The sequence below is a fragment of the Eublepharis macularius genome, chromosome 8 (assembly GCF_028583425.1).
Source record: "Eublepharis macularius isolate TG4126 chromosome 8, MPM_Emac_v1.0, whole genome shotgun sequence".
In the NCBI taxonomy this organism is placed as follows: domain Eukaryota; kingdom Metazoa; phylum Chordata; class Lepidosauria; order Squamata; family Eublepharidae; genus Eublepharis; species Eublepharis macularius.
The window spans coordinates 34,620,751-34,635,421 of record NC_072797.1 but is presented as its reverse complement, the minus strand read 5'-3'; the positions used below and the strand labels follow the sequence as shown (position 1 = coordinate 34,635,421).

The following is a 14,671-nucleotide window of genomic DNA, read 5'->3' as shown; positions in this document are numbered from 1 at the left end:
GTGGTCTTGGCATTGTAGTTCCTGACGTTTCGCCAGCAGCTGTGACTGGCATCTTCAGAGGTGTGGCACTGAAAGACAGAGATCTCTCAGTGTCACAGATCCCTGTCTTTTGGTGCTACACCTCTGAAGATGCCAGCCACAGCTGCTGGCGAAAGGTCAGGAACTACAATGCCAAGACCACGGAAATACAGCCCGGAAAACCCACAACAACCATCGTTCTCCAGCCGTGAAAGCCTTCGACAATACAAGGAGAGAACCATTCATGGAACATCCAGGATAACACCTGGTTTGGCCCTCAGACAGACATGAAACAAAGTAGCACAAGCACCGTGAAAAGCACTACCTACAGGTACAGGTAGGGGAGTAGCTGCCATGGTCCATGTAGAAGCTGCTTTGGAAATGTTCATGCTTTGAATTCGTCCGGGGAGACCCATGACAGCCCCCTGGACGGCCGAGCTCCCCCGGAACACGCCAGCAGCTCCCAGAGCCCCCACAGCAACTCACCTGGGGGTCGGTGCCCCCAAGGGGCCCGGGATGGGATGGGAGCATGGCCTGCAATGGCAGGGAAAGCCTCGACGGCCGGGCGCAGGCAAAGCCAGCCAAGGCAGCTCCGCACAGAGAAGTGGCATGGCAGGAGAGTCTTGGGCAGTGCAGGAGCCCGCCGCATCACAGCCGCACCAGCCGGGATTGCCGCCGCTGCCTGAGAAGGAAGACGCCGCTGGCAGCAAATGAGACCCGGCTGGGCAGGGACGAGCGGCCAGGGCCCAGCACTGCAGCCAAACGCTCGGCAAGCCAGGAGGCAGGTGCCCAGTTGGAGAGGCACCGCCCCCACCCACCAATGAAGACACCCGGCAAGGTGCAGGCAGGGGGATGGGACCCAGAGGGCAATGGGACGAAAGGCGCACAGCTGTACACGACAGGGAAGGGAGCCCATAGGCTCTAGCAGCAAGGGAGGGGATTAGCAAGGTGGCCACACTGGCACAGGTATTGGGTCTTGCCCTAGGGGTGGGAGCATGGGAGGTAGGACGGGGTTGGTGATGGAGAGAGGGTACATTAGGAGGGCTCTAGATCAAGGCCAGGGAGGAGAAACAGGAGAGGCTCTCTGAAGGTAAGAGACAGACTCCTGGGGCAAATAGGGAGGGGTGACTGTTACTCCTACCCCACCTCGCCCATTCTGAGGCCTTGAGGGGAGACTTCACTTGAACAGAGGGCACGAGCAGAGAGGCCGAACAGGCGGCCTATGGCAGGATTAGTGAATCAGACCTGCCCAGAAACACCAGGACGGCCAACAACCCGCTGGTAACCCCCACGAACCCGCCCGGAGCTGACAGAATTGTATACTGTTGTCGTGGTAACTGCCGGAAGGATTACAGAAACAGGAAGGAAACACTAGTACCTCCGTTGCGGTTACACCTTTACTATGGAACATTTCCTCTTATGAATTGATGGAACATTTCCTTATGAAGATGTTCATGTTGTATTGAGATTTGCAACTCAAGGCACTGTCACTTTATACTTTCAACCACTGGTCACTTTCATGTCTATGTTTACTGATATTGATTGTACTTGAGCATTTTTGCACTTTACTATTGTATTTATAATAGATGAATTTAATAGTCTGTGACCTTGCAAATTGGATGACATTTTGCCTCTGAGTTTTGTTGAGCAGCCAGAGAGAGAGAGAGAGAGAGAGAGAGAGAGAGAGAGAGAGAGAGAGAGAGAGAGAGAGAGAGAGAGAGAGAGAGAGAGAGAGAGAGAGAGAGAGAGATTCTTGAATAACTGTTTTTCAATGGTTTCTTGTTCATTGTTTCATTTATATTCATTGTTATTTATTCTGTAGTTAGTGTTTTTCACGGTGCTTGTGCTACTTTGTTTCTTGGCTTTTTTCTGTGATTCTCTCCCCATTTTTTCCTCAGACCGACATTGCACAAGAAGAGTGGCCCAGGTATGCTCCACGTGTTGCAGGGAGCTACTTGGTAACTGTTTGTATGTTACAAGCAGCAGCAAGAAGAGAATGGGATAAACCACTACAATGAAGCAGCTTTAAGACAGCCCCATATAGGCTTGCTCTAAAGCAGAAATAAAGCAATATTAGATGGAAAAAATCTAATTCTGAACATGGACTCTGAGAATGGACTGAATAATCTCCCCAATAGGGTCATGTACAGGTAGGGGAGATTTTTTTCCCCCTTGCGGATCTGGGGGAATCCCTGGGTTTGTAGAAAAAACTGAAAATGAAAAAGGTAAGTGGGATTTTAAAAATACCAAAGTTAAAGAAAAATAAAATCTTGCAATGCTATGACATGAAACTTCAGCTGACTTGTTGGGAGTTGCCTAGCAATGCACTGCCAAGGCTCAGGAACAGGGAGATAAGTCATTAGTCGCAGTTGCCAGGAGGGGGTATTAAGGCAGTGGCAAAAGTGGCCATTGCTCCTGGTGAGAGAAGGCAGGCAGGGAAGCAGAAAAGGATCTGGCATCAGCAGTGTGATCCCATTAGCTGAATGGAGGTGGTGGTATGTGTGAGAGGAGGCTTGGAGCAGAAAATCAGTCCTTTACACTTTCTGTCCCCAGATTCCTTCCCCACTTCCCACCATGCAGCTGATCAGGGAAGACCAGCTTTCTGCTCTCTAAGTCTCTGGTCCATCTTCAGTTCAAAGTCCCACCCCACCCCAAGCCACTGCTGGACAGCTAAGCAGGGGAGAATCAGTGCTGAATGCATGGCCAGCTAACTAATGAGGAAACTGGCTGGTCTCATGAGAAAAAGAGGGGAGGAACCAAGGACCAGCAGGGAAAGGCAGAAGAATTTCCACTCCTCCTCCCAGAAACTTCTCGCAGGCTGCCCTCATGTATTTTTCTGAAAGATGCGTTTTCCCTTCTACTTGTCAGGAAATTACTATTTTGCAGATAGCCACAAGCCTATAAAACACTGCAAAAAAGAGACAGGAAATTCCTTCCTTACTGTGGTGCCACTCGTCTCCAATACCGATCAATTCCATTTTTGAAGTAAAGCACAGCTAACCACCGCACATTCACATCCAAGGTGTGATTTGTGAAAATATTCTGTAAGAAAAGCATAGTGTTCAACACAGTTATCTCTCTCTCTCACGCACACGCACACACACACACACACAATACTTCTATATATCATGGGTTTAACATAAAAATATGGCACAAGGGAGAGAAAAATCTATACATTAGTTGGATTTAATGGAAATGAATAAAGCTTCAAGAAAATCAATATATGGGATAGTTTATTTTATAATAAAAACATTCGATTTATATACTGCCCTTTAGGACAACTTAATGCCCACACAGAGTGGTTTACAGAGTATATTATTATTATTATTATCCCTACAACAAACACCCTGTGAGGTGAGTGAGGCTGAGAGAGCTCCTAGAAGCTGTGACTGACCCATAGAATGCCCCCCTTGACAGTCAGAGACGCCAAACTCACAGGGAATCTTCAACAGGCTCCCCTCCAGTCACCCTCCAAGTTTGGCGAAGATTGGATTTCAGATGTCCAAGTTATACACCCCCAAAGAGCTGCCCCCAGGAAAGTTCCATTACAGAATCTTCCTCTCCATCCCACGTTTTCTGGTGCTGCAATGTATTTCAATGGAGCCAATGCAAGTCAATTGGCAAACTGAGCAAAGTGTTTTAATTCTATGAGCCTCAGGGCAAGCCCCAGGCTTTTCTACTTTTACAAAGAAAAAAAATTCTCTCCAGCCCACAAGGAGGGGTGAAGAGGGAAGGAGGGGGGGGGGGAGACTGGCAGCTCTCTGCAACTTGGATGGGCTGAGGATGATCTTTGCTCCTCCGTTGCAAGGGTCTGATTATAAGGGAGAGATGTCATTTCCAGAAAATCAACACAGAAAAAAAAATACATATGCTCATGATGCATGGCTGGTATGAATCAGAACTTGAAAAAAAACTGATTTTTTCAGGGAGGGAGTTTCATTAATGCAAGCATCTTGAATTTGTATTGTTAATGGAGAATATCATCAAGTCATAGCTGACTTATGGCAACCCCTGCTGGGCTTTTCAAGGCAAGAAACTAACAGAGGTGGTTTGCCACTGTCTGCCTGTGCATAGCGAACCTTATCTTCTTTGGAGGTTTCCCATTCAATTTCTATCCAAGGCTGACCCTGCTTAGCTTTCAAGATCTGACAAGAAAGGGCTTGTTAGGCTATTCAGATCATTCCAGGTTATCAAGATAATGATTCAAAACAGCTATTTCCGTATATATCCTTGGCTTTAGAGTTTCATTTTGTACACCCCTAGTAGGTGGATCATGGATTATCCTCAGTTGCAGGCAAGTGAGCTAAAGACAGAATGAAATATATAAAAAAAAATTTGCTCCAATGCTAGGTTATTTGGTTACTTTTCCCCTAGTGTGGTTAACAGCAAGTTGTGATAGGACATGCATGTGTGTAAAACAATATGTGTTTCTACAGGAAAAACAAATTAGTGAGGTAAAGGTTTAACCCCACTCAGGCATCATGACCTGATCCAATACCCCCATGGTTGACTTTTTAACATTTAAAAATATGCCTGTAGATTTGATTGTGCATCTCCCTGTAGCATGCAACATAATAATAATAATAACAACAACAACATTCCATTTACATACCACCCTTCAGGATAACACCCACTCAGAGCAGTTTACACAGTATGTTATTATTATCTCCACAACAATCACCCTGTCAAGTGGGTGGGACTGAGAGAGCTCTGAGAGAGCTGTGACTAACCCAAGGTCACCCAACTGTCTTCAAGCGGAGGAGTGGGGAATCATACCCGGTTCTCCAGATTAGAGTCCTGCCACTCTGAACCACTACACCAAACTGGCTCTCAACCACAAACCACTACACCACAAACTGGCTCTTAACCACAAATCACATATATATTACTACCAAACATAGTAGAAACAGGACAAAAGTGAGAAATTTCATGATGAGAAGTCAGAACCATCAGGAAACTTCTAAGTAAAAGACAAAATATAAAAGACATGAACATGAAAGGTTTTGAAACATGGCATTATATAAATAAACAAGAAAGCGCTATTAAACAAATACAGAGTAATGCACAGCAGCAGTAGTTTGTAATATCGAACCAACATTATTTATTTATTTATTTATTTCAAATTTGTATTCCACCCTCCCCGCAAGCGGGCTCAGGGCGGATACCAACATATTAAAAATACAATTAAAATACAATTTAAAATTCATATTCATTAAAAACAACACATTTAAAACAAGATGGTGGACAGCCTTCACGGAGAGGGTTTTATACACCCCTTTTTTCCAGGCTGGTGGAGGCTCAGCCTCAGCCTGGCGGAACAACTCTGTCTTGCAGGCCCGGTGAAAAGATAGTAAGTCCTGCCGGGCCCTGATTTCAGCAGACAGAGCATTCCACCAGGTGGGAGCCAGGACCGAAAAGGCCCTGGCTCTAGTCGAGGCTAGGCGGGCCTCCTTGGGGCCAGGGACCACCAACAATGTCCTAGGGTGATCTCTCAAAAGAAATTACTTTCCTTTCAATTACTGTAAAAATCAAAGGTATGCTTATATGTAAGAAATAATAATCCATATTATATCTGATTTGTGATGTCTTCTAGATAGCTCCCCCCACCCCACAATATCATTTAGTGCTCACATTGCTCAGTGATTGGAAACCAAGCCTAGTGAAATTACTGTCACCCACTCCAACAACCTGCCTTGTGGCAGAAACCCCAAGTCCTTCCTAGGGAACTCTTTGTCTAAGGAAGTTGTTCCCACAAGGAAAGGCAACCTCTACTCCTTTCATCCATCACATGCATTAATTCTGTAAAGAACAGCAGAAGTTCTGGCATTAGTATTCTTATATGTGGTCCTCACAATGCCATGTGTAGTTCTAATTTTTATATTTTACATAACTTAATGCTTATTGATTTTACATACCATCAGCCTAGGCACCTCAATAAAACATCTGCTGAAACTCCTTTTCATGATAAATTGTGATCCATGTCAGATTCTAATTCAATTAAATGAATTAGCATAAACAGCCCATGGGGCCATTCTTAATTGGAATGGCTAGAAAAACATTTGAAATTCTTAGGCTACAGAGCAAACAAACTCCAACTTTGTTCTTTAATTCCAATTAAAATCTATTTTAAATATTTAAATTACTACGGCAAAGGTAAAACAGAACAGAAAAGTATACCCCCTGATCTGTTAGCTTTCAAAAGATCTGCAGGTCTTTTGAAAAATAAGGTAACATTTAAACATGTTGGGAAGACTCTGCAAAATACTAAATATTTTAAGTTGCTACAGAGCCTGTTTCAAATGTGTGAAGACAAGTTACAAAGCCCATTCTTCCAATGTATTGTGCTGGTTTACTCACTGCTGGCCACTATGATGAAACAGATATGTTCTGAGTCTCAAAAGTCTTTGATAAAGTTATGCTGTTTTCAGAGTGAATATTAATTCTTAATTGTGCCATCAAGTTGCAACTGACTTGAGGCAACCCCTCATGGTGTTTTCAAGGCAAGAGAGGAAGAAAGGTGGTTTGCCATTGCCTTCCTCTTCATAGTAGCCCAGGTCTTCCTAGGCAATCTCCCAGGAGGTGGTGGCAGCTTCAAGCATAGACAGCTTCAAGAAGCGATTGGATATACATAGGGAGCAGAGGTCCATGAGTGGCTATTAGCCACAAGGTATAGATGGAACTCTCTGTCTAGGGCAATGATGTTCTGTATTCTTGGAATTTGGGGGGGGGCAATCAGTGGGAGGGCTTCTAGTGTCCCTTCCCCACTGGCAGACCTCCTGATGACACCTGGTTTTTTGGTCATTGTGTGACACAGAGTGTTGGACTGGATGGGCCATTGGCCTGATCCAACATGGCTTCTCTTATGTTCTAATTACCATGGTTGAACCCTGCTTAGCTTCTGAGCTCTAATAAGCCCAGATTAATTCAGGCTCAGGCTGCTATATAAACCCCAATATATAAACCTTTTGGTCACATTTCCATGCTTCACAATCTCAAGGCTTATGTAAGATTCTAAGCAGAAAAGAACCAGTCCATGAAGACCAGGAAAGGAAATGGTGCCATACAGAAAGGAGAAGAAAAGGAAGATGGAAGCACCAATCTACCCTGCTCATCTCGACAGAATTCTCAGAATTTACAAGAATGTAGGAAGCTTTTCCCACTTCATTCACAACCTACACATTCCTACCCTATAGACAGGTATCTAGATCAAAACAGTGGTTGCGACTCAACATGCATATAGTTTAGTGATCGGCAGGTGTCCTAAAAAAAAAAGGTATCCTTCAAAAAAAAACATATGCAATTAAGGATTCAGTCTCAGTTCTAGGTAAGGCAAGTCACATCCATACTATCAATCCCTAAAGATCCCAGGAACCTAAAATTGAAAGTCAGCTTGGAAAAATATATAATTTATTCCTTTAGAGAGGATTGTTTTCATTGTGGTTGGAACAGAGTTTGCACTATTACATGGATGAGAAATTTAATCCAGCCAGTTAATACACACTGCCAAATCTATTGGTCATAAAAATAAAATGCAAGCAAACACTGCATTTCCATTTCTAAATCACTGCAACAGAAAACATGTTCTACTCAAGAAATTATTTATTATCATTTCCACATTTTAGCAATAATGTCTGCTCGAGCATTATTGAAAATTTTCATAACAGATTTAAAAACTAACATCTGTGAGTCTTTTTCTTATTAGAACATACATTCACAGAGACAAGCTGTAAGTAAATCATTGTTTGTTCTAGAAAGACAGAAGATATGAAAACATTATGATAAAAAAGACTTGCGGAAAACAACCACATTTCACTGCAGTAGCTTACCAGCAATACTGAATAGAAACCCGGCTGTGTCTCCCACTGCTTCAGTTGTTCCTCAGCTGGTTTCAGCACAGCAGTATCTTGACTGGTGGCTTGAGTCAAGACCTGAAGCACAATGCTACTGGCACTATTGAGATCCATGAAAATCTGACAAAGATATTTGCAGAGAAAAGTATTAGCATAAAGATATTCGTAATTTAGGTAGCCTACAAAACACTAATACTTGTTATATGGCAACTAAACGATTTGCTGAACTTCAGTTCTTCTACAGAACACAGAAAAATTGTAATAAACAATGCATACATTATTGCCTCTGTTTGACCAATAATCAATATGGTATAGAAAGAGTGATAAACAAAAGGTTATACAAGAATTCTCCAACTTCATTCTCTAGTTAGAGGATCCTGCTGCCAGAAAAAAACATCATACAAATATACAACCCACTCTATATATTGTTCCTGGCAGTTATTGACAAGTTCACAGGAGATATTAATACAAAAACAGTCATTATTTTATAGCAAGAATGCACTTTTCAGTTAGGGTTACCAACCTCAAGGTGGGGCCTGAAGTTCTCCCTGAATTACAACTGATGTCCAGATTATAGAAATTAGTTTGGATAACAAGAATGGGGAGAAAAAAACAACAACTCTGCAGAAGAAGGGTAACCAAAGAGATTAGGACAAAATAAAAAATTGAATATATCTAAAAATGTAACAGAATTAATTAAAAACACTGGTATATAATTTAATTCTTCAGTAAAAAGGACATCGTTTGATTTAAAACATCCAGAACGTACTTCAGCACATAAATTCCAAAACCATCTATATATTCATAGTGAAATCATCCATATCTTTCTACAGAAAAGGCAAGCCATATTGGCAACAACACACCTGGTACGCCGCAGCTCCTTCCAGATGGAGCTGCGGTGGCAGGACGGCCAAGAGAGCCCGCCGGCCCATCTCTCTGGAGGGAGCTGTGGTAGCAGGATGGTCAGGCAAGCCCGCCCGCCCCTCCGGAGGAAGCTGCCACGGTGGGACAGCCAGGCAAGTCTGCCCGCCCCTCCAGAGAGAAACACGGCAGCGGGAAGCCCAGCGTTTCTGGGTTTTCTAGGGTCCTTTTTTTAAAAAACGGGCTCTGTCACTAGTACAGGTATATTAGTACATTTAATCTCCATATGTACAGAACCAAAAAAAAGATGCATTTTGGCCCAAGGCCCTTCAGCACTCCATCATACAGTCATAAACCAAAAATAAATAATTTGGGTTAGGCTAATTAGTTTCATTTCTCTTCTTTAGAAAAGTTGTCCAGAAATTGAATTGCCTTACTTGGCTCAGATTTAATTTGCCCCAGGATATACCCTCGCTCGTTTGGAACTCTTTCCACTTTTACCTTATTTGGAACTATTCCCAGGACCCAAGACAACCTCTTCTCCCTTTTGTGCAGTCAGGACAACAACACAGGCCCATTGCTGGTCCCTCCCCTCTTTCCAAGCATGGAATGAAATAAAATCTTTTGTTTGGGGTCTCTATCCCTTGCCCTAGAATGGTGATAGAATTCTTCTCCAAAGTGTAGTTTCAGCTGGCTCTAAGCAACCTGTGTTTGTGCAGCTATAGAGTACCTTTTGGTATGCTCCTGCCCCTTCTAGATTTACTTGCTGCTTGAGCATCTGGACCTCCAAGACTAGTTGCTATAAATCTCTCTCTCTCATCTTGGCCTCTTCTTTCCCTACCTGAGTGGGGTAGCTTGTTTGGGAGCATAAAATAACTTGCTCTGTAGTGATCACTTAGTAAACTGTTTGGTATTATTCGACTGTTTAAGACTTAGTCATCTCTCTGCACAGATGTTTGTACTACTTCCCATAAAAGTACAATATAATTTTCACTTTATCTTGGTCTCAGTACTCCTTCTAAACTGCTGCCTTCTCTCCTTATTACTAGTGTGGAAGCCATTTTGTTAGAATTAGCATTCATTTGCTTTGGACAATGTTGAAACTTAAGCTATGAGCTCCCTCAGCAAAGGAGAAAAGGGGAATGGGAGGAAGGCAATTTTGCTATTATGGTGTGGGGTTTGCAAAAAGGTACATATTCTCTCAGGCACGTATCTAAGGTGCTTATGTATTCTGATGGTGATGGTGATGATGATGATAACTGTACTTATATACCATTCTTCTAGACAGATTAGTGCCTCACCCAGAGCAGTGAACGTTAGTGTTATTATTATCCCCACAATACAGCTGGGGAGCTGAGGCTGAGAAAAGTGGCTTACCCAATATGTGGCAACAAAAGTGGATTTATTTACATAAAATAAACATGAACCCACATTTCTCTTATAAATCTGACACCCAAAGAAGAAGAACATAGAATTAAAACAACAAAGTACAGTTAAGCTAGAAGTCAGCCACAGTATTCATAAAACAGTCTGCAATCTAAAAATCCCTACTGCTGCTCCTCCACTAGGCCTAAAACAGCTTACTAAAAAGTTTGGGCTTACAGCCTCTCCTGAAAGTCATCAGCAAGGATGCTGCTCTCAAATGTTCAGAGAGGGTATTCCATAAAATGAGGACAACAATTAAAATATGTGGCCATGCCCTATTAAAAGAGGAAAGAGAGAGAAACCACAGGTGTTACATCCAAAGCTGCCATGCAGGTTCATCCGGGGAGAGGCAGTCCTTCAGGATAGCTACTAAATCTTTAGCACGTAACTCCTACTCTAACATGAGAAGGAACCCCAAGGAACGGGAGTAAGAGACCACGCCAATTAAAAAATCAGTAACATTTTGCAAAGATAACACAAGTGTGTGGTTTTACATTAGGCAGTCAGCAACTAGAAGCCCTGACCTCTAGACTACATTTGGCTCCCAAAAGGATGTTATCTGGTTCTTCATGGCCACTTTAAAGAGATGTAGAGAACATGGGATGTGTGAAAGCTTTTATCATTTTAATCACTTGCCCCTCATTCACTTTTGGATCTCTAGGAAAAGGAACTGCTAATGAGTATTTTGAACAATTTAGAGACAAAACAAGCCTGTTCACTAAATGTTCAGTTTGTTTAGATCTCCTTTATGTCATAAGAAACCTCCAGGGAGGTTCAGCAGCATGGCGCTATGGCACACAAGAGTTTTAAATACAGTAAGAATATAAAGCATAAAACTACATTAACAGTGAAATCTTAAGCTAAATTACTCTAGTCTAAGCCCATTCAAATCAATAGGCTTAGATGGAGTAATTCTGTTTAGGATTTCACTGTAAAACCATCAAGTTGCTAGTTCTTTACATACAACCAATCCTTTAAAAAACACCATCTCCCTCAGGGTTGTGTTATCCAGTAGCCCTTCTCTAAAGCCCAATACATTTTTTTTATTTAAGTCATTTATGGTCCACCTTTCTCACTGAGACTTAAAGTGGATTACACAGTGTGAGATTAGTACAGTCAGTATCAAGGACCATTACATAAACAATGTCATAGGGTAAATAAACACAATGACACTGTGTCATTGTGACACTGAAAGATCTCTGTCTTTTGGTGCTACACCTCTGAAGATGCCAGCCACAGCTGCTGGCGAAACGTCAGGAACTACAATGCCAAGACCACGGCAATACAGCCCGGAAAACCCACAACAACCAGTGGGTTGCCCTCGGTGAAAATGGTCACATGGCTGGTGGCCCCGCTCCCTGATCTCCAGACAGAGGGGAGTTTAGATTGCACTCAATCTCAACTCCCTTCTGTTTGGAGATCAGGGGGCGGGGCCACCAGCCATGTGACCATTTTTCAGAGGTTCCAGAACTCCGTTCCACCGCGTTCCAGCTGAAAAAAAGCCCTGGACATAACATTGGTAAGAATACAATACAGAGCTGAAGAAATGCTGAAACAGAACATAAGCAATTCTAGGGCTGACATAGGAGCACATATTTAAAGCAACAGATAGTACATGAAGCAACATAGTGGTGAAGTCTATGGTGTCTAACTCATTAGCAGAGCATCTGAGACCCCCTCTCTAAAATACAAAATCCTTTTTGGATATATTGTCGAAGGCTTTCACGGCCGGAGAACGATGGTTGTTGTGGGTTTTCCGGGCTGTATTGCCGTGGTCTTGGCATTGTAGTTCCTGACGTTTCGCCAGCAGCTGTGGCTGGCATCTTCAGAGGTGTAGCACCAAAAGACAGAGATCTCTCAGTGTCACAGTGTGGAAAAGATGTAGGTCATTTGTATCTACTCAGGAGGGGTGGGGTTGAGCTGAGTCATCCTGTAAGAGTTTCCCAGGGTGTGGAATGCTAATGGCGGGAGGCTTCACTGTATCCTGAGGAGGTTCTTTTGCATATGGATTGGTACTTGATGTGCTAATCTTCTCTGCAGGGCTATTGTCAAGGATAGAATGTTTTGTTAGCCTGGTGTTTTTCAGAACTGGCAACCATGCTCGGTTCATTCTTAAGGTTTCTTCTTTCCTGTTGAAGTTTTGCTTATGCTTGTGAATTTCAATGGCTTCCCTGTGCAGTCTGACAAAGTAGTTGGAAGTGTTGTCCAGTATTTTGGTGTCCTGGAATAAGATACTGTGCCCTGTTTGAGTTAGGCTATGTTCAGCCACTGCTGATTTTTCAGGTTGTCCAAGTCTGCAGTGTCTTTCATGTTCTTTTATTCTTGTCTGGATGCTACGCTTTGTGGTCCCGATGTAAACTTGTCCACAGCTGCAGGGTATACGGTATACTCCTGCAGAGGTGAGGGGGTCTCTACTGTCTTTTGCTGATCGTAGCATCTGTTGTATTTTTCGGGTGGGTCTGAATACTGCTTGAAGGTTATGCTTTTTCATAAGCTTTCCCATCTGATCAGTAATTCCTTTGATATATGGCAAAAAACACTTTTCCTGTGGGAGACTGTTTTTCTTTGGTTGTTTGCTTCATCCTGGGTTTGATTGCTCTTCGGATTTCATTTCTGGAGTAGCCATTTGCCTGAAGTGCGTGGTTTAGATGATTAATTTCCTCATTTAGCAAGTGCGGCTCACATATCCGTCTTGCACGATCCACTAATGTTTCATTATGCCTCTTTTCTGTCGGGGATGGTGATTGGAGTTTTTGTGTAGGTACCTTTTTTTAATCAGATAGCATGGTTTTTTTAATCAGATAGCATTATCCTTTTTGGATAATTTGTTTTTGTATCATTTGCAGAAAGCTAGGAGAGTAGGGGCTCTCCTGACCTCCTTAGGCAGGCCGTTTCACAAGGTATGGGCCACCACAGGGAATGCCTGTGTACAGGCTGCTGTTGGTATCACCCATGTGCAGGGTGGCACCTGCAGGAAACCCTGTTCATAGAGCCAAACAGCTGCTATCTCAACTGCAAACAACACAGTGAATGTAAGGGATTTATTTATATATTTATATATATTTTCATGTTTAAATTATAATCTGAATGTTGCAACTTTAGCATTAGGCACAGAGAAGAAAAGAATTTCCCAGTCATATTTGTATTCCTTAGGCATCTGTTCCAGTGCACAAGAAGTAGTTCAGCAGAACAGAGAATTCTAATTAGTTATTTTACACCAAACAAATTTCTTCTCAAAAGTCTTCCCATTTTAAGTGTGAATATAATGACCATGCTATCTGATTAAAAAACAAAATGGACATAATAGAAACCCATTTCATTCATATGATTGCTGAAATACAACTTTGTCAAATTAATGAAAAAGTAATTTTTGGATAATTAAAAATAAAATCAGGCAGTAAAGAAAACTGCCCTATCAAGCTTGCAATGAGCATAATAGGAAAATATTTCAAAATACACAATAACTCTCTTCAAATTATTCTGAACTATGGTTTGAAGAACTGGAAGTAAGAGGATGTGCGTATGGCAACTGATCCACAACGTAAGATAAAACTACCCAATTTGGCTACACTTGACTTTACACCTTGTTCATCGCTTTAGATTTAGTTCCATAATTGTTAATATAGCAGCTATCAAGTAATTCCTTTACTTTCAGCCTATAAGGGATCTGGGAATTTTGTTTGGTATCGTATCAGAGCGATACAAAGAAGACTGGTGGCCTTTGCAATTCTACTAAAGAGGCACCATTTGTTTGGGGGGTGGGGAGGGGTTCTTGCTCAGAGGAACAAGAGTGCAGCCCAATACCAAAAGCACCACTGTAAATCTGCTTGCTCACTAGTTTAGAATTGCTTGCAAGAACAGGCCTTTACATTTATGGCCTGAAGCATCTCCTTCTCTCTCATTTTGTTACATAACATGAGGAAGAGTTCTGGAGAACTTGAAAGCTTCCACACTGTTTTATGTCACTGTAGCAAGTCTTAATAAAAAGTATCTCATGGATTGTGGTTTGCTTTGGGGGTTTGATATTTGGACAGAAAATTAAGGACTGCACCAATCGCAGAGATATAAAAGCAAGGCAGTTAAAAACTTCCCAAATGCTCTGTGTGTTTTGCCAAACATACTTTGTCAGAGGAATCTGTAATATTAAAATATATACACTGAGATTTCTTAATTAAATAACAGACGGTTACTATGCTAAAATTATATGAATGAATCAAATCATATTAAAAGAACAAGTTACAATCAGTATAATGTAATATCATGTAAATGTGAGAGTATTATGTACAAACACTAGAGCTTAGCTCTTAAGAAAATTCAGTGAATATATTATATATCATATTATAGTTTTGATTGTGGACTAGTACAGATGTAAAGAACTTTTGTCATGCTTTCTACCCTTTCCAAATCCTTTTTATTGCTAATCACAATTTACTGCGATGCCTGAATGGTCAAACTATGGTTAATATTTTCCCTTTACATCAGAATTAGAAACTGAGTGTGATGGGAAAGAACCACCT

At 42.0% G+C, this 14,671-nt stretch overlaps 1 protein-coding gene across 2 annotated transcripts in view; it reads right to left on the bottom strand.

The window, feature by feature from the left end:
- Window positions 1–14,671, bottom strand: part of IPO11 (importin 11) — a 268,026-nt gene that overhangs the window by 103,110 nt on the left and 150,245 nt on the right. Inside the window, exons 2-3 of one of the 2 annotated variants that reach the window (XM_054986571.1) lie at window positions 7,845–7,988; window positions 2,960–3,060 (exon numbers count right to left, since the gene is read on the bottom strand). The exons of the other annotated variant lie outside the window; for it this stretch is intronic. Of the exons in view, the coding sequence (XP_054842546.1) occupies window positions 2,960–3,060; window positions 7,845–7,982 (239 nt within the window). The 5' untranslated portion in view covers window positions 7,983–7,988. The remainder of the gene's footprint in view (window positions 1–2,959; window positions 3,061–7,844; window positions 7,989–14,671) is intronic. 2 annotated transcript variants of the gene reach the window in all.